We start from the raw sequence: 20,240 nt of genomic DNA, 5'->3' as shown, positions 1-20,240 counted from the left end.
TTCTGCACCAAGCTGGAAAGGAGAAGAAGAGAGCAACGGAAGATTCTGGAAGTGGGGGGGCCCCAGTTTTTGAAAGAACTTTATCTATGAACTTCTCAAAGATTATTTTCATATGGCGGCAAGTGACATTTAAGAATTTGCTGTCGGGGACACCTGATATGGAAATCCAATAGATTTTTAATGATGGAACATAAGAATTAGGGATTTTTCCAGAACTCTGAAGGGTCAGCAGCCCTCTAGAAGGTCAGGCCATGGCCTGAGGAGGCTGATATTGGGGGGAGTGGTTGCGTGGGGTTGGCCAAGCCCAGCTGTGGTTCATGTGTCAGGACTGATTGGGGTGGGGGTGGCCAGGCTGAAGGACAGCTCCCCACCGCAAAGAGGGCACATTTTCTCTTCCGGAGCACTCTGGATAAATCCCTAAGCAATGTTACTCCTCCAGTGTCATTAATATTGTGTGTTGCAAACCTTAGGGTTTTTCTTTTTTTTCCTTTCCTGAAGGTTTATTTTCTTTTTGAACCAATCCCTAGTCACGTAGCATAGGACTAGCGGTCGTCGCCGACACCCTGGTAGAATGTAGCAGTCAGCACCCCCCGTTTTCTACTTTGTGTTCAACTCCAGTGATACCAATAGACTATTCCTCAACGTAATTGCACAAAAAAAAAAAAAAAAAAGTGATAGAACATAGGCATGTAAGCAGTGTGGTGGTCCAGGTGTGCGAGTGTGGGCGAGTGTGTGCGGGTGTGAGCGCGGATGCCGCCCTCCCCGTGTGTCCCTCGGCGCCGCCATCACGGCTCTCGCATCCTGGGTTTGACACCGGTCCCTCCTAGTGCCTTACCGACCCACAGACGCGGTGTGAGGGTGATTCCGCGGTACTCCAAGACGTGCACTGAGGCGAGTCCCATCATCTCAGCTCTTCTCTCGTGCTGTTGCAGCATTTTACTCTGGTCTTTCCTTGTTTTCTTTTCTTTTTAGTTTAATTTAATTTAAGTTGATTTTGATACCTGTTGTCTTTTTTGAGCTGTCTGCTAGCAGAGGGGTGTCAGGGAGTTGGCAGGAGTAGGGGGCAGGGTGGGCAGGTGCCCCGGGAGCTTAAGAGAGATGTGGGAGGTGGGTGGGCGGGTGGACCGACCTGACTTTTACTTGGGAGACCAAGAGGATGAGAGACTCCCCACCCTGCACCTCCCCCCACTCTGCCTCCAGTTTTGCTTGGGGGGCCGGCTCTTATCCTTCGTGGGGGCAGAGGTCCCATCCGTGTTGTCAGAATGCTGGCCTTGCCAGGTGGCTGCCTCCTTCCTGATACGGAAGCCCAGGGGAGAGGAGGCCACCTGCCACCTCCGGGCTTGGCACAGCCTTCCTGCTGTCTGCGAGGTGGACCCCGCCCCAGGCCCTCACACCCACCCCACACTCTTGCACACCCCTGTCCGTCTCTCTCATTGCGCCGACTGTGTATTTCTCTCCCAGTTCTGGATCCTTCCCTCGTAGACAACCGTCAACCTTTGTTTGCTGCTGCATCTTCCTCACGTTACCGGGCCTGCCCAAGACTCGACTTCGTTTTTGGTCTTAGAGGGGTCTGGTGGGCAGAAGGTCAGAGGGAAGTTTATGAGGGTGACGAGTGGGTCTTACACTGCACTTTGGAACACTCCCACAGGCGCTTAAGTTTCCAAAGAAATTTGCCCTTTGCCCTCTTTGTACCATTGATACATTCTGGAAGTTTTCTCAGGCTTTGAACACTGCTGGGGGGGTGGGGGGTGGGATATCTCCATTCATAGCAAAATTACTCTGAGTACATGAATGTTGGGAGACTCTCATCTTAGACGGGGCTTAGAAGGGTGGCCCTAATTGTTTGACTCTTGATGCTGAGTCCTAACTGATCCCAAAGCCAAGTCTCCAAGGTGCAAAGAGATGGCTCCCAGTTCGGGCAGTTTGTCCTCCTGCTCCCTGCCCCCTGCAGTTCCCCGCAGCCATCTACTGTGAACAGTGGTTTTATCGTGATCACCTTAATTCAGCAACAAAGCCAGGCCATTACCTTAGCTGTTAGCTGTGAAATAGCTGTTAGCTGTGAAATAACTCTGGAAATTCCCCCTCCCCAACCATGAATTCTGCTCATCTTACAAAGAAATAGGTCCCCGAACTGGAACCAGCTTAGTGTCGGCCTGAGACTGGAAGGAAAGGACACCATGACCCGCCGGAGGGCAGCCCCTGCCCCTGGCCAGTGAGCCTGCGAGAGGTTCACCCAGGGCAAGACACTCTCCTCAGGGACCCACCAACTGACCGATTGATGGATACTCCTTTCCCGGGACATGGGGAAGGGCCATCTCCCTGAGACCAGTCCAGAGACAGTGGGGGAGAAAAGTCTTTGGAGGACCCATGAGCCAGAGCCCTCTCAGAGCCATGCCAGCCTGGAAAACCCACCTGTTCCTGACTTGACAGCAGCCAGATGGCAGCAGAGCCCCATCCCGTCTCCTCCTGACCAGCGACAGAAGTCTTGGCTGCACATGAGACCGCATCGGCCTTGCTGGGTAGCATCCAGGTCCCCTCATACAGCTGACTCCCAGCCCTTCCTAGATCTGATCTCCTCTGGGAAAAGACAGCGTAGCCTTCCATTTTAAAGAAAATGTCTTTGTCTACTTAAGTTGGAAGTCTCATTCTTTCACCTGAGATTTTCTTTGTTTTCTTCCAGATCAGGAATGAATGTTCCATGCTGCTCCTAAAGATAATATTATTGTACTAATTTTTCTGGTTATTCTCATTGTAATTTTTATCAAGATCATCATGTTGATATTTTAGCTGGGGTTTTAAATGCACATTTATTCCCAGTATCTTCGTGTTTTCTCTTTAATATTTAAACTTATTATATCTGTGAGTGTATGAGTAGGTAGGAAGGACACGCAGTGTCCAGTTTTGTTAAACAAGACAAAAAACAAAACAAAAGAAAGACAAAAAGGAAAGACCCAGGAATTAGGAAAATTGTTTCTGTCATCTCTAGTCCACAAAGAGGTGTCAAGAAAGATCCACCACAGAACAAAAGTTTGAAGAGGAATCAAGACCTTTTCTTTGCATGGGCCGGACTGGACTCTTGACAACACAATCACCATCGACATCGTACTCTCCCAGAGTCATAGTGTGAGATGGTACCTCCAGGAAGAGTTGTGAGGTGGTACCTCCAGGGCCCAGCCCTCAGCTGTGGCTCTTTCCCACATTCCCTGTGCTCTCGTGTGCTTCTAGAACCTGCTAACTAGATTCTCGGCCTGCTTCACATCTGATACTGACCTGTCATGCGAAAGACAAGCCCTTCTGCCCAGGGCTGCCCCACATGTCCTTTTCCCATCAATGCCCCGGGAGTGTGGCTCTGTCTCCTTCAGTGCAGAGACAGTTGTCTCCTCCTAGAAGCCACTGGCTAGAATGAGCGGATGTAAGGGTGCTAGGCAGGTGGTACCTTCCCCTGGGCAACTTCAGCCTCCCTCCCCCTCCTGCCCCCAGTACCTCTTCTCAGCGTGCAATTCTAGGGACAAAACTAGGAGCCAAAAAAAGCTGGAGGGATGGTAAGAGGCCAAAGGAGCACTGACAAAGTCAAGCAGCTCCTCCAACGTTGGCAGGCAGGGCCTCCTCAAAGCGTCGGCGAGCAGAGGAGCACAGCAGGGCCTCGAAGCCATCCCTTTGGTGCACTGTGCCTAGTGTGTGATGGGCTTTTTAATATTGGCTTGAGATGCCCACACACTGCCCACCAAACCCAGAAATACAGGTCTTAGGTTGAACTGCTGGTTTTACTGAGGCTTACCGAGGGTGACGTCAGGCCGTGCCCAGCCCCGGTGCTGACCGGCATACAGGAGTGCATCCTCCCCTTGTCCCCCACCACCCTCCTCTTCTGGTCCCCAGCACAGAGCCGCAGAATCAGAAGACCCCCGTGTGTGAGGCCAGGCCCCTCGTGCACTCCGTAGCACTTGCCCAGATCTCCCATCCCTTCCTCCAGGCTCTGAGTCACCCCAGCAAATCGGATGAATCAAAGCCTGCCCATCCTTAGGACCAAGCTCTCTAAAGTAGAGGGATGCCAACCTCGTCCTTGTTGAGACCACAAATGACCTAGAGCGTCATCTGTTCTTCAACCGCCTCTAGTTGAAGAAGCATAGCAAAGCAGAGGAGGGGAAGGTTGAGAAGGACAGGTCAAGGAGAACCATGTAGCTCTCCGTAGCCTCAGGAAGTCGGGCGGGGGGAGAGGGAATGTGCTTCTGCCCCGGGGGTTCTCGCTGATGCATCTGGGCGTGCACACCCGTGTTTCTGCACGTAGTGCCTCGTTCATGGCGTTCTGGCTGTTTCCAAGGGAAGGTGAGCAGGCCGGCCGGTGGGAGAGTCTGAGGCTTGATGCCAGTTAAAACTGTGAAGTGGTGCATGTGGTTGATCGCGTTCAGAGGGCGAGGAAGGGTTGAGGTGGACCGACGGTTGTCTCCTGGACCGGAGCTGCGTTCTGGCCTTACTGGCGGTGAGGGGCTTGCAGGCCAGGGCCTCGCACTCTTCACCCTGGAAGACTCAACCTGCCCGAACACCAGATTGTTGGATGTAAGGAAGGGAAGGCGAGATCAGCACAGCTGCCGACAGGCTGCTTTCCCTCGACCAGATCTCTGGAAGGGCAAACACTCATTTTTGAACAAGCTTATCGTGGAGGATTTGGGTTGTGTGAGTGTGTGTGTGTGAGTGGAGCAGACTTTCTTGGAAACTGGAGGAAGGAGATGAGGAGGCTTAAGGAGTTACTGCTGACGGACTGTGGTTGGTGAAACGAGGTATGTCCGTGAGCTGGCCCCAGCTTTCATCCCAGGCCCTCTCGGGTGCTGGGACCCGGGGTCGGGGAGTGGGGCCCCCGCTGGCCTGCCCAGGAGCTGCTAGGACAGATCACAGAAAGAAGATAACGAGGTGCTCTCAGGTAGCAGAGGGAATTCAGCAGGGAGGCGAGGACCCTTTCCGCAGGCCTGGCCTGGGATTTCACGACGCCAGCATGAGCCGTTTTGCCAGGAAGCATTCCAGCCCCGGAAGCGCTTTGCATGCTGCTCTGGCTCTGCTGTGTCTCGCCGATTTCAGATGAGGAAGCCTCAAAACTGAACAGGCCAGAGCTGTCCTTAACAAATTGGAAAGGAAGGTGTAACTGTTCCTTTCTTTAGCCAAAGAACCCTTCTCAAGACACCTCCAGATAGGGACAAAATGGCATTCCTCTCTTTCCTCTCTGGGCAATAATGACATCGTCAGCGATGCGATTCCATATGTTTCTCTTTGTCCTCTCTCCTGACTTGTATTTTATTATTATTATTATTATTATTATTATTGCATTGATTTCAAACTGCATTCATCTTTTAAGAGGAGTGGAGATCAGTAACCCTAAATGCTGCTGCTTGGGGAAGCTGGAGGCACCGCGCGAACACGTGGGCTTGACTGATGGCGTGTTGCCCCGGGGACTGACGGAAGCTCGGGGGGCCGGGTGCACGCGGGGCTGCGCTGGGCGTGTCAGTGCTTTCCCACTTTGATGCCTTAGGACTCTCCCTCCTAATCTCCACAGACTAGACTCTGTCAAATCCCAGTCGGGCTGCTAGAGAATGGAAGATGGCGAAACGACCCTTAAATGCAATAGAAACCTTCCAAAGGCTTTTGGCACCCTTGCACCCTAGGATGGCCCAAGCCAGTAGCGATCCCTCACATCTCTCTCGCAGCTTCCAGAAGTTCAGGAGAGCCAGCTCCAAGCCGGTCGCCCCTGTGAGATGTGGTGAGCGTTTACAGAGAAATGACCCTCCTGCAGAGGACGCTTTGTCAGAGATCCTCCTCGTTCCCCACAGGTCTCTGAGGGCCCCTACCCTAGACGGCTGCATTGGAGCCACGTGTTGGCTGTCACCCGTTTGTTAAAACGTGCAGTGTCCCTCCAGGAAGTTGCAGGCAGCATTTGCTGAATGCTTCCGGTGCGCAGGGCCCCAGGCCAAGCCCCCGATGAGCTTATCTCATGGGCCCCTCATGGACGCCTTCTTTACCCATAGGAAGCAACGCTCTGAGAAAGCATGCGTTAAAGCAAAGGAAATATGACGGTGGTCCAAAGTCTCCCAAGTTTCTAGTGAAATTTGTGTTAATCAGGACTTCACTGAGATACCATTTTGTTCCACTTTTTTAATTAACAGCAATGAGTGGCTTCATGCCTTCTGACAAACCATCTAATGATACTTCTGTTTACCGTGTGCCAAACACTGTGCTCAAAACTGCTCACTGGTTATCTTGTTTTGTTTAGTCTCCATAATAACGGTATGAAAGGGGCCCCATTTGTCCCTTTCCAGGTGAGGCATGTGGCTTGGAGAGCTGGTGACATGCCCAGGGTCACATGGCTGGTGAGGGAGTGGGCCTTGAACCTGGGTCTGCCCAGCTCCAGAACTGAGCTCGCAGCCACCAGCCTCCTCGGCCACCTCCTGTGAGAGTGTGTGTGTGTGTGTGTGTGTGTGTGTGTGTAGTGTGTGTGTGTGCAAAGAAAAGCCTTGAAGGAATGTCACCCCTCCCCATCCCTGCCCCATGCGTGCAACCCAGCAGAAGGTCTGAATGAAGAGGAAGCCCTGAATTGGATGCAAGCAGAAGGGGCAGAATCCATTTTACTTTTAGAGAAAATCTTAGGGGAGTTTCTTTTGATTCATAGTAGAATTCATTTCCGATTCCTTTCCAGTGTACCAACTAGCTTTAGTAGTGCTGCTACAACAAACTTAGGAGTGAAGAAAAAAAGTGTTCTTTTCTTCTTTTAAAAAAAATAATAAATTTTTTCTTGCTTATAGTTAATTCTAGAAAGGCAATACTAAAGGTATATATTTTTTTTAAAATGCTATTTTTTACTGCACTGATAAATATCATGACAACTCTGGTCTCTATAATCGATCCACTCTTCAGCTCTGGGTAGAACCAGATGCGGGATTCACACCAAATTTGTAAATACCGTGTGTGGGTCTGGTGTCCAGGAACTTTTTTCTTTGTGTTAAAAAGAGAGAGAGAGAGAGAAGGAGGAAAACCAAGATGACTCTTAGAGGAACCAGATAAGGGTTTCTTTGGAGATACTCCTCAAAGAAATGGAGAGAACGGTCATGTAAACAGAAAAATCAGCCAGCTTTTAGGGTATAAAGAAGGAGAGTCTCTTGCCACAGTATGAGATTAATAGTAATGCAGGAGCATTTTTAATTTGGTTGAAAGTGACAAGAATTTAGAAATGATTTAGGATGAGATTTTTAATTTTTTAGAAAACTATTACCATGTGTTATGAAACATCTCCTCAGTTGTGTTGGGTGGGTTTTTTGTTTCTTTTTTATTTAAAAAAAAAACAAAAAAACAAAAAAACTTCTCTATTGACTGGCTCCAGGCTTGTTTGCCTAAATTCTTAGGTAGTTTACACAAGTTCTAGAGCCTTCTAGAACTTTGACTCCATTGGAAGCAAACCCAGCTAATCAGAATTTGAGATCCTGGTTGGTTTCAATAGGTATTCTGGAATTCTGACAGAACACCTAAAGATTTTTTTTTAAAGAAGGTTTTAGATACATTATCTTACACAAACTGTGACCTAATGGCAATAATTACCTCAAATGTGGGCATTCATCCTGGTTTTAGCCTTTTTTGAAATCATGTAGCCAGCTTGATCTTGGGATTTAAAAGACTATGAACTCTGTGTGGGCTGAAAATAATGATTAATGCACACCCTGGTCATTGTTGCTTAAGTGAATTCTGGAAATAGCTGATCTTTACATCAAAAATTAAACCAAGGAAGAGATTATTCTTTGTGTGTTGTAATGAAATGTGATATTCAAATGCACATGTTAAGTATATATGTTTTTAGCTACTGTAAAATGCTGTTAGCCTTCTAAGATATCAAGAGAGCCACATTTTAAATGCGTAAACTAAGTAATTGACTGTGGATACTTAAGCATATTTCTGGCTACGTTTTATAGTTAAAGTGTTTTTATAGTTTACATTTGAACTGGTACTTTTTAAAGAAAATTTCTGTTTCTAACTGACATCTTCAGACCCCAGCAATCGCCTCTTTAGTTGGAGGCCATGCCCCTCCAAGGCAGGTGTTTTCTACCCGTACCATTGTGTAGCCCAACACGAGCGTTTCCCTCCACGTTACTTACTGGTTTCCATGTGAACGCGAGAGAATGTGAAAGGATTTCTGGATTGAGTGGGAAGGGGGTGAGTCCGTAGCCTGGGCCAGATGTGAAGACCTCATGCCTTGTTGTATCAACACTTGTCTCCAAAGAGGCCTTCTCTTTGACATCCTGGAAGAGGCAGAGAGAACAGATACCTGGTTCATTGATTTTGTCTTGATCTGAATGTTTAATTTCTATTGATCCACTGACTTCCAGTCACCAGGCAGTAAAAGACACTGGGATTTAGGCGGCCCTGAAGGTACAGCTGCTATTTCTGGGCCCTGGCAATATTCTGATCGGTGTTTTGCAAGGGGGAGCCGCCCCTCTGCCCACATTCTTCGGCTGGGCTTTCCACATACCTGCTGTCACTCATTCCTTTTCTCCTTTAAAACAAAATAAATGCAAAAGGATGTGTTTACTTTTTACTCTTTGTCAAACTCAGATTTGAAGCCTCGGTCGGTGGGAGAGGAGACGCTGGATTCCTCCCTCGAGACTGTTAAGTGCTGCTGAGCAGGGGACAGGCTGGGGAACCTGGGGGCAGCTGGGGGAGGGGTGTGGGTCATTGAGACCCTCGAAGTAGAGATGGTCCCTGTGACGCTTCAGAGAGTGGGCCCCACTGTCTCCTAGGAACAACCTAGAACGTGCTGGTTCCCCTAAGAGTTTTAGTTTGTTTCTTGTTTTCTCTCCTACCACAACCCAAGTGCAGAGGGCCTGCTGTGATAAAGGGCGTTCCGTTAGCAGAAAAGACTTTGCAAACTGCAGGACGCCTGGGACCAGGGAACTGTTTGTGTGTGTTCATTTGAATGCATTCGCGTTTTCCCTGTGACCTCTGTGGACCGTACGTTCTCATGACAGGTTCTTGTAAGAAACGTTAGGGTAAAAAAAAAAATTTCTTTTTTTTTTTTTTAATCTCACTCTTCCTAATAATACTCCTGCTTTCCCTCTGTTTGGTCTTTCCCTTTGCTTGAAACTCATCAAATTAATTTTATGTCATTGTCTTTGGGGCTTAACCATATGTTTAAAAACTAGGAGCATAGAAATTAGCTTCAAAAAAAAAGGAGAAAAAAAAAGTACGCTGCATCTGAAACTGGCTCCTTCTAGTGTCCTTTGAACTGCTCCACACAGATCTCTCCTGGCGCGGCCTCCCTACTCCTTGTCCGGGTCAGTGTCTCCGGGGCCACCCCCCCCACACACCCTGCTGCCACCACAGCCCCACGTGCAGGCGTCTAGGACTCCCAGGATGCTCTCAAGAGCCAGGAAGAAGGACCCACTTGGCCTCGTGAGCGGTGGTCTTGCCTCCCTGTTAGATACTCACCTGCTTGGTGGAAGGGGCAATGGATTTATCATTTTTATTATCATTATTAATTATTAATATTATTATTATTATTATTATTATTTTAATAGTTTTCGGCTCAGGTTTTAAGAAAGAACTTGGGAAGTGGAAAGTGACTTGACCATGCCCATCCTTTGTAGCTTTCTGTGACTTCTGAATGGAACACGAAGCGTCCCCCACCCCACTCGCGTCTTCTCACTTCCAAGCAGACACCCTCCTCCCTCCCGTGGGCGCTGCCTCCGCCTCCGGGTCTCCCCCCACCCTTTCACGCTCCCTCTCACTTTTGTGTTACTGCTCATTTAAAGCTGTCTTCCGTGGCTTTTCCAGGGCACAATCATTTCTGGCCCCCAAAGCATCTCCTCATCCTCTTTGTGTGCGTTTTGTAACCAAATGAAGTAGACCAGAAAGTCCTACTTTGGGGCAGGAGACTTTGTAGTTTAGTAGAACCACTGTGTAGAGATAGATGGTGATATATATGTTAGTGTATATATATATCAAACCAAATTTCTGATAGGACGAGTATAGCTTTACGGATGAGGAGGAAGAGAAGCTTTCAGAAGTCAGGCAGCGATGGCGTCGTCCACGAGCCGGGGGCCGGCCCCAGGCTGCCCCTTCCCCGGGTGGGCCCGAGGCCTGGTGCGGGGTTCTCGTCACCCACCTCACCACAGCGGAGGCAGGTGGCCCCAAGGGGGGCCGCCACTCTCCCTGGGTCCCCAGCCTCCAGGGCACAGATGAGTGAGGAGGGGGGCAGCACATCAGAACTGGAATTTTCCATCCCATTTTGTGTTGACCACATGTAATGAGCTGCAGCCTCTGATCCAATACCACGTTTCCAAGAGCGGGATCCATTAGAACGGAAAGAGAACAGATCTGTAGAAATGTTTACCTTTCAACTGCCCATGAATTCCGGACACTGGATAGAAAGACTCACTCCCCAGAATGAGAGCCGGGAAGAGGAGACCCGGTGGCGATTGGTCAACAGTCCAAGGAACACGGCTCCCTCCCCAAGGTCACCTTGCCTACATCTTCCTCCACCAGGTCATCTCAGCTCAATAGCCCTATGAAAGCCCCGGTCTGTTGTGTTCCTTCACTGTACGGTTTCTGTAATGAAAAGTGTTAATCCATGTTAATCTTTGTGAAAATTATTGCGTGCAACAGTATTTTCTCGTGTACCTCTTTTTCCTATGTGAATTGTCCCTCTTTTCTTTTTTATTTATAAATGTCTACTTTTTTTAAAAAACAAACCAATGTGTTGTAGACCTATATGTAACCTATTCCTTAGTCTCATATTATAGGTATGTTATAAGAATGGATATTTTACTTGGCTTTAGAATGTTTTACAAGAAAAATAATTCTTAACTGATCAAGTCCTTGCTACTAAAATGCTTGTGTTTTTCATCATGATGTCGTGTGCTTCTAAATTAATAATCATTTTCGTTGTAGAAAAATGGAGTGAATTTATATTAGTCTTGGAAACTAATAATAGCATTGTAAATTTATGAGATGATTTTAACAGAAAAAAATTATAGAAGAATATAGTTATTTTAATTGTAATATTACTAACTGTAGGGTGAGAAAGGGGGGTCCCGTTGTGGTGAACTATGTTATAGCTTGTTACTCACAGTTTCTTTTTGATCATTTTTTCGGTCTCTGAGGTGAAACGAGTTATTAATTAAAATTTGTAAACTCACATATGCATATTGTATATGTGTAGAAATGTAATCACACTTTGTCTTGGAATTACATTAAACTGTTTGGAATCACTGTAAACTTGGCCTGGCGCGCTTATTTCTTCTAGAACCAGACTAGTTCTATAAGACTAAAGAGGTTCCTAATCCAAGTAACACCGTTGGGGACTTAGCTAACCTTTCAGAAGTCGTCTAATACCCCTGAACGCTTTCATCACACACCACCACACCTATGGTCGACCGAGATGACCACAGATGCTATAGAGAGAGGGCCTCAGGAGAAGGGCCCACCTCGTCCGTTGGGCAGTCGTCGCCACCAGCTGTTTCTAGAACTGTCATCGTCCCAAAGACAAGCTCTGTACCTGTTCAGCAATACCTCCCCATTCCCCTCCGCACCCCACCCCCAGGCTTGACATCCACCCTTCTTCTTTCTGCCTCTGGGTACCTCCTGGAAGTGGGATCCTACACTATTTGCCCTTTACTTGTTTGTGCTGGCTTATTTCCTGTACCCGTCTTCTCAGAGGTCATCAATTTTGTAACATGTATCAGATTCTCCTTCCTTTTTAAGACTGAGTAATATCCCATTGTATCTAAATGCCACATTTTGTTTATCCGTTTGTCTATTGTTCTGTGTGTGTGTGTGTGTGTGTGTGTGTGTGTGTGTTTAGATTTTGTGAATAATGCTGCTGTGGACATCAGTATGGAAATAGCAATCCCAGTTCTTTTGGATGCATACTAGGAGTGGAATTACTGGATTATCTGGAAACTTTTTGCGGAACCGCCAAACTACCCCCAGCGACTCCACTGTTCTACATTCTTACCAGCCACGCGCAGAGATCTGGGATCCTCACCCGTCGCTCTTAGCCTGCCTTCCATTGCCGGGGTCGGGGGGCCTCAGGACCGTCCTGCTCCCGGCTCCCGCCTCCTGCTTTCACAAGCTCACAAGCAGCCTAAACTGCACCCACCTTCTCACCTGTACCCTCAGCTTCCTGCCGCCTGTGCTCCTGCCACTCCTGCTTGCTGGACCTGTCCTACCACCCACGGCTCCGCCCTGACACCCAAGCTCCCGAGCTGCAGGAGAAGACCCGGAACGTTCTTGGACCTCGTCCGGCCGTCTGATCTCGTCAGCTCCCTCTGTGGCTGGTCGGAAACCTCCCGCTCTCCCTGCGGCCCTGACTACAGGGAGCCCCTGGGCACAGTAACCACTGTCTATGTACACCACATCCTCTTTATCCATTCATCTGTTGATGGACATCTAGGCTCTTTCCATAGTTTGGCTCAGAATATAGAGTTTTAAATTAGAAACGCACCACCAGGGATCACCGTCATGGAGGTCATGCCTGCCCAGGAGCCTCCCCCAAACAACCAGGTATATGTTCTTTATGAGTCTGACTTAACTGTTTTCTAACTGTCCCCTAGAATATTTAAGCCTCAACAATTATTAAATATGTGGAAAAGAATACACTAAAGGCAAAGTATAGATGTGACACTAATGGGATGGTGGCCTCATGACCTCATGACCTCTGAGCTCACCTGTTCAGTCCCTCCTTTCTGTCAGGACTGAGCTTTTTTTTTTTTTAAGGTTTTATTTATTTATTTGAGAGAGAGCTCAAGCAAGAAAGATCTCAGAGGGAGAGGGAGAAGCAGACTCGCCCCTGGGCAGGGAGCCTGAGGCGGGGCTTGATCCCAGGACATGGTATCATGACCCAAGCCTAAAGCAGATGCTTAACCGGCTGAGCCACCCAGGAACCCCCATACTGAGCTTCAAAGCAGATGCCTCGGACCACCCCCCCCTTCACAGTAGTCCCACTTGGGCGGTGCAAAGCTTCCCTTGGGAGATCTATTTTCCTCCAGCAGATCTCCCTTAGAAGATCTAATTCCATTAGATCTAATTCCATTAGATCTAATTCCACGTTTCCGGCACCACTTGAAGATGGAAAAAACCCACTGCCCTGCGACAACCCTAATCCCCATTCTGTAGGGAAGAAACAGCGAGGAGCTGGACGGCCTGTATTGTGAGACCATCCAATTCCAGGTTTTCACTGTGGTTTTACTGGTGCCGATCTAGAGGAGCTCCACAGTCCTTTCTCCCAAGACTTTGGCGTGCGACAGCACGTCTGAAACAACGCAGGAGGATAGGAACTCCTGGAAAGATATCACTTGACATCAGCTTTTGTGTCTTCTTCTGTTCTGTTTAAATGTCTTACGTTTTATTGCAGTGGCTCTCAGGATCCTTACCATTGCAGACTAAGCCTGTGGACCGGGCTGCTCGGGAAAGCACAAGGTACCAGCAGGTAGCTCAAAGCCCAGAAGAAAAACCCGGCCGTCTGGAGGAAGCCGAGCTGGGAGGGAAACGAAACACCACCGGTCTTAAGAGAGCACAGGCCTTGAGCCCCGAGTGTTGTATGGAACTGATGCTTCACTGAGTTCTGCACCTGAAACTAATATTATACTGTAAGTTAACTACCTGGAATTTAAATGAAAACTTGAGAAAGGATAAAAAATAAAAAATAATAACATTTTTTAAAAATGAAAAAAAGAAAAGAAAGGAAAGCTAACACAGGAACCAGGGAGAGAGGCATAGGAGAGAAAGTAGCATCGACAGCGTACGATTCAGGAGCGGTGGGGGGGCGGGGATCTGCCATATTCAGGCTCAGTTCCAGGAGCTGTTGTCCATGACCGTGAAAGCTGGGAAATCCCTTACTCTCTCGAGCCTCAGTTTTCTTAACTGTAAAATGAAGATAATACTACATGTGGCAAAGACTGGCCACATAAACCCCAAAGCCAAGTCCTCCTCTTACTGAGAACACAGCTAGATTATATGTCCTCGCTTGCTCTGCAGAAAAATATGACCGGAACGGGGCCCTAAAAAACGGTCACGCATTTATCCACACTCTCTTCCCTCCTTTTCTGGCCAGATGAGGAAGATCCAATGAAGGACTCTGAGGGCCTAGACACGGTGGGGCCTCCAGACAGAAGCAGCCCAGGACACTGAGTGACCTCCTCATAAACCCACATGGGACAAAACCACAGAAGAGCAAGAAATATTTTTGTTATATATAGATTTTTAATGGTCTTACAACATTTTTTTGTTTTATTTCAATTCAAGTTAGTTAACATACAGTGTATTCTTTTCTTTTTTTAAAGATTTTATTTATTTATTTGACAGAGATCACAAGTAGACACAGAGGCAAGCAGAGAGAGAAGGGGAAGCAGGCTCCCCGCTGAGCAGAGAGCCCGATGCGGGGCTCGATCCCAGGACCCTGAGATCCTGACCTGAGCCGAAGGCAGAGGCTTAACCCTCTGAGCCACCCAAGTGCCCCTATACAGTGTATTCTTAATTTGGGGGCAGAATTTGGTGATTCATCATTTGGGTAGAACACCCAGTGCTCATCACATCCCGTGTCCTCCTTACTGCCCCTCACCCAGTGGCCCCATCCCCCCACCCACCTCCGCCCCAGCGACCTCAGCTCGTTCCCTAGACTTATGAGTATTGTTATTATATTTAAGACTCTGCAATTTTAGGTTGTTTATTGTAACAACTAAGCTATCCCGACTAATACAGACACCAGTCCCTGAAAGCGAGGTGCTGCTGTCACGTCTAAACCAGAGAGAATACATAGCATTGGCTTTGTAGCTGGACAGAGAAATAGGGAAATTGATCTCAGGAGCCGGAAAGGTGATGGCCCATGTTATGCTTTAATAAAACGTGCCATAATCATGCCGTTACAAACCCTAAGCAGTCTGCAAAAAGATCTACTCAAGCTATCACGTCAATCTGGCAAGACTGTAGGAGGAATGGTCAATACACAAAAATTGATTCTATTTCTTTATACCAGTGACAAACAGTTGGACTGTGAAATATTTTTTAGAAAAATTGTAGAAACATGAAAAAAATATTTGAAGATAAGTTTTTATTTTTTCAGTTGGGAAATTACTTTCTTTGGGGGTGTGGGCAAATGTCTCATCTCAGAACTTCTGGAATTGCTTCTTGGTGCCAGCAGCCTTGGTGACTTTAGGCACCTTGAAATGCACAGTCTTGCTCAAAGGCCGGCACTCGTCCGCTGTGATGATGTCGCCGATCTGGACGTCCCTGCAGCAGGGGACAGGTGCACAGACATATGCTCATGTCCTTTCTCAAAGAGCTTGTACTTTGGGGGGTAGCGGAGGTAGTCTCGGCAGATGACAGTGGTCCTCTGCGTCTTCACCTTCGTCACCACACTGGACAGAATCCACCCTTGGATGGAGACATTGCCAGGAAAGGGGCATCTCTTGTCCCTCTTGTCTCATCAAGGTGCCCTCAATGGCCTCCTTGTGCATCTTGAAACCCAAACCGGTGTTTTCGCAGGATCATGGGAGCTTCTCCTTGCCAGTTTCTCCAAGCAGGACCCACTTCTTATTTTGAAAGATGGTTCACTGCTTTTGGTTGGCGCGCTCAGTCTGCATGTCTGCCATCTTCCTGGCCACCTGAAAACACTTGGGGATAAGTTTTTTAAAAATATATGCAGAAACTCTACCCTTAAAACTTGCAACAAGTTTCTGAAATTTTTAAAAAACTTTTTAAAAAACGGAGAGATCTACACTGTTGAATGGAATAGTCACATTATTAAGATGGCATAAGTCTTCACACTGACTTACAGATCCAGTGTAATCCCGGCTTTGTTGGTACAATTGACAAAAGCAAAAAAAGATAAAGCATTAGGGACCCATGTGATAATATCCAACAGCCTTAACTGGAGTCCCTGGAAGAGAGAAGAAAAGCAGGGTGAGGCCGGAGAAATATTTAGGTAAAGATGAAGAATTTTCCAAAATTGATCGATGACACCAACGCACAGAATCGACTAGACTGCCCTCCTCAGCCTTCCACGACTGTCCTAGCCAGTGGTCTGTGGGCCTCGTGCATCCCACCTCCCGGCTGGCCCCTGGCTAGCGGAGAGAGAGATCGGCGCAAAGTCTCAGAGGCTTGATTTCTCATACACACAGTCTGCTGTGGATCCAGAACTGTCCCAGGAAACCCGTCCCCTACATAGTGGCTTAGCATTCCAGGATGTCTCAACCTTATGAAACCTCCAAATAAACAAGTCATGGTTGGGGAAAGGAGGGAACATTTGAAGAAGTCTGCTTTGGTTCTTAAATGCTTCCGCCTGGATGGGAATGCAAGCCGGTGCAGCCACTCTGGAAAACAGTATAGAGCTTCCTCAAAAAGTTGAAAATAAAACTACTCCATGACCCAGCAATCGCACTACTGGGTATTTATCCCAAAGATCCAAATGTAGTGATCCGAAGGGTCACCTGCACCCCAACGTTCATAGCAGCAATGTCCACAATAGCCAAACTGTGGCAAGAGCCCAGATGTCCCTCAACAGATGAGTGAATGAAGATGTGTTATATATATTACACACACACAATGGAATATCACTCATCCATCAGAAAATGAAATCTTGCTGTTTGCAACAATGTGGGTAGAACTAGAGGGTATTAGGCTAAGTGAAATAAATCAATCAGAAAAATTGTTCAATTATCATATGATTTCACTGATATGTGGAATTCAAGAAACAAGGCAGGGGACCTTAAGGGAAGAGAGGGAAAAAATGAAACGACGAAACCAGAGAGGGAGACAAACCATAAGAGACTCGTAATCATAGGAAACAAACTGAGGGTTGCTGGAGGGGAGGGGAGAGGAGTGGGGTAACCGGGTGATGGACATTAAGGAGGGCATGTGTTGTAAGGAGCATTGGGTGTTATATAAGACTGATGAATCACAGACCTGTCCCCTGAAACAAATAATACATTATATGTTAATTAATTTAATTTATATTAAAAGTAATTTTTTTAAAAAAGTGCTTTCACCTGGAAATGACATCTGTCACTTTTTCTTGGTTAAAGCAACTCACTGCATACCTAACTGGGAACTACAATCTTTCTGTGTGCCCAGAAGGGTAGTGAAAAGGCTTGCTGGCATTCCCATCTACCACAACTTCTGAAACACATCCAGTATGAACCGCTACGTCCAAAGGCCCCAGACAGAGCAAAGCCATTCCCCATCACTGATCCACTTAGTCTATGGCGTGAGCCTAAAAAAAATGATCTTTACTTTGTTAGCCTCTGAAATTTGGGCATCCTGGCAGAAGCTGCTAGCATACTCTAATATTCTACTCAACTCACATTATAGTTAAAGAAGATAGTAATACTTTTTTTTTTTTTAAAGTAGTCTCCAGGCCCATTGTGGAGCCCAATGCAGGACTGGAACTCACAGCCCTGAGATCAAGGACTAAGCCGAGATCAGGAGTCAAAGGCTTAACCGACTGAGCCTCCCAGGTGCCCAAATAGTAGCTTTTTTTTAAGCACTTACCATGGGACTGGCACTTCATGTATGAAACACTTAACACAGTCCCTGGCCCTACTCACCTCTCAATTCATGTTAGTTGTTACCCTTATCCCAATTTTGTCTTATGTGTGTGTATTTGCTCAGATGGGTTCTGTGCTATAAACCACAGGACCCTAATGGGAAGGGCAAGGTGGTTGAGCACCTTTCTCTCTAAAACATCTGCAAGTTTTCATACTTCGTGGGAGACTGAGCTGGAAGTACAGGTTTCTAGGATCAGAGACAGCATGGGTAGAGGAAAGAGCGCTGGAACTAGCAGTCAAGGTTAGTTTAGTTCAACGCGTATTTATTGAGCACCGTCTGTATGTACCAGATGCTGCAGAAACAAAGGAGTGTGAGAGCGGACCCCCGCCCTCTAGGAGCTTACACTTCTGCCAGGATGGTGAACGAGTAAACAAATACAGCAGGACACGTGCAATGATAAGAGTATAAACAGGGAGCAGGAGGGCCGCAGACCTGAGTTCTAGCTCTGCCACTAGCTGTGTGACTCTGGAGATGTTACTTAACCTCTCTGGGCCTCGTGGGTAGTGAGAATGGGGTAGATATTTCTAACCCCTGAGAGTCTAACCCGTACAATTCTCAAAGCACTGTGAGGGAGACAGGGCAGATGCGAGTTCTGTTTTAGAGAGGTGAAGCCTGGAGTCAGAGAGACTTAGCAATGTGGCCCGAGCTCCACACCTCCTGGTCGGTAGAGGCAGCCCCAGACTAGTCTCAGGCGAGTCTCAGGAGCCAGACCCAGCACGTGTCCACTCCCGGCTGCCCCTCCAGAGAGCAGAGATCTCTGACGAAGGTGGCAGGAGGCTTTCCAGATGCCCCCACCTTGAGTCCCATACGCTACAGACCAAGAAGAGAGAAAAGGCAGGTCCCTCGCCCACCTCCACCACCCCCCGCCGGTGTGAGCACTCACCAGACAGTGGGCCTTTCTGAAAACCAGGTCATGTTTTACAGAATGACGCAGTGACATTAGCACGGTTATCCTGGCGGGCCCGGGAACCTTCAGTGGCCAAGCCCAGTCAGCCTGGTTTCCACTCAGCCATGTCCCCGTCGCAGACTCTGTGTGTGATGTGAAGGACATTTTGGAGGCTGAAGCAGCTCCCCCCTCACTGCACTGGGCCACCCCCCACCCCCCAGCCCAGGCAGGATGCGCCCGCTGAGGGAATGTGAGTGAGCTCATTTAACTGAAGCAAAGCACATTAAAGGGACACCTGGGTGGCTCAGTGGGTTAAGCCTCTGCCTTCGGTTCAGGTCATGATTTCGGGGTGCTGGGATCGAGCCCCGCATCGGGCTCTCTACTCAGCAGGGAACCTGCTTCCCCCTCTCTCTCTGCCTGCCTCTCTGCCTATTCGTGATCTCTGTCTGTCAAATAAATAAATAAAACGTCTACAAAAAAGCATATTAAAGATTCATCTCTGCTGCGCCTCTAAAACCACACCATAGCCACCAAAGCTTAAAGGACAGTGACCACACCGGCCTCTGGCCCCTCTGGCGGTGGCACACGGTTCCAGGCGCTGTGGGCAATCTCGCTGTCATGGGAACCATCTTCGGAGCAGGTGTGTGCTAGAAGAGGCCAACGACACAATCCCTGCTCTCCAGCGGTTTACAGTCAGATGACGGAGCAGTCAGATGGTGCAGAGAGGAGTCACAGACGACAAGGCTGGGAGACTCGGGTCATGGAAGATGCTCAGTCTTAAAGTGCTGGAGGTTTGGGGCAAGGGAGCTGCTGCGGTCCCCCAAGGCATCTGGGGGAGGCTCCAGCCCGACCTTGAAGAAGGAAAAGGAAGTCATTATTTGCGCCACCCCCACCAGCTGTGGGTAATTTGAATGAAATCATATGAAGGAGACAAAAGTGTTCCGGGAAAGAATTGCCTGTGGGCATCCACCTTGCTTTCCCAGGGTGGCCCCGCACCCCCACACGGACACCCTCCTAACCCTCCCTCGCCAGAGCTGGCCTCAGAGCGGGCTGGGCAGGGGACGTGCCCGCCACACAAGTGGCTTCCCAAGGGCCTGTGGGGTGGGGGTAGGTTCAAACCCTGCCTCCACCCCCCCGTGGCTGTGTGACGCGGGGCAGTCCGTCAACCTCTCTGAATCTGCTCCTCGTCTGTAAGCGCGGGCGGGCAGTGCGGGCCTCGCCGGGAGGAGACGCGCGAGGGGGACACTGGCTGACCTGGCGGCCCAGCACCCCCACGCTCACCCAGTCCTCCCTGTCGCCCTCCGTCTCCACAGAGGCCGTCTGAGGGGTGCCTGCTGTGAGTGCGCAGCCTTCTACGCGGCCCTGCCCGCTGCAGGGGTCACCGAGAACCCGACTGGGGTTTGGGTTCAAATCCACCCAGGGAGTGGCAGCCCAGGCTCCAAGGTAAGCACACTCTCAGCGCCAGGGCACGCCTCGGCAAGGAAGAACCTTCGCAAGGGGCTCGGGAGTGGGGCCTGGGGAAGGCGGGGTGGGGGGCGCGGAACCGCAGCGGGGAGGATCGGAAACCGGCGGGGTGGCCGCCCTCGGTGCTGCCCCCCTGTGGCCGCCAAGAGCACAGCACCGGGCGCCGCAGCCCCGCAAACCCGCGGGCTCAGCCCACGTGGGAGAGTGAGGAGCTTCGCCGCTGTCTAACCTTGGGAAGGATGGTCTACATTTCTGGATTCTGGCGTGCCAGTGTTTGGTTTCTGTCTTGTGCTTCCTTCCTTAGTAGGCACCAGATGGG

General features: G+C 48.8%; 1 protein-coding gene and 1 pseudogene across 2 annotated transcripts in view; one reads left to right on the top strand and one right to left on the bottom strand.

Moving 5' to 3' along the window:
- Positions 1–13,230, top strand: part of HIPK2 (homeodomain interacting protein kinase 2) — a gene marked incomplete at its 3' end in the record, with an annotated part of 181,470 nt that extends 168,240 nt beyond the window's left edge. The window contains exon 15 of the mRNA XM_080818744.1: positions 13,144–13,230. Within this exon, the coding sequence (XP_080674870.1) occupies positions 13,144–13,230 (87 nt within the window). The remainder of the gene's footprint in view (positions 1–13,143) is intronic.
- A 1,901-nt stretch (positions 13,231–15,131) lies between these two features.
- On the bottom strand, positions 15,132–15,617 carry LOC308352647 (small ribosomal subunit protein uS17-like; annotated as a pseudogene). Its single transcript has one exon. The product of its transcript is annotated as a small ribosomal subunit protein uS17-like (transcript).
- Positions 15,618–20,240: the final 4,623 nt, after the last annotated feature.

The sequence above is a fragment of the Martes martes genome (assembly GCF_963455335.1).
Source record: "Martes martes genome assembly, chromosome: 11".
Classification (NCBI taxonomy): domain Eukaryota; kingdom Metazoa; phylum Chordata; class Mammalia; order Carnivora; family Mustelidae; genus Martes; species Martes martes.
This window is presented reverse-complemented; position numbering and strand designations above follow the sequence as displayed.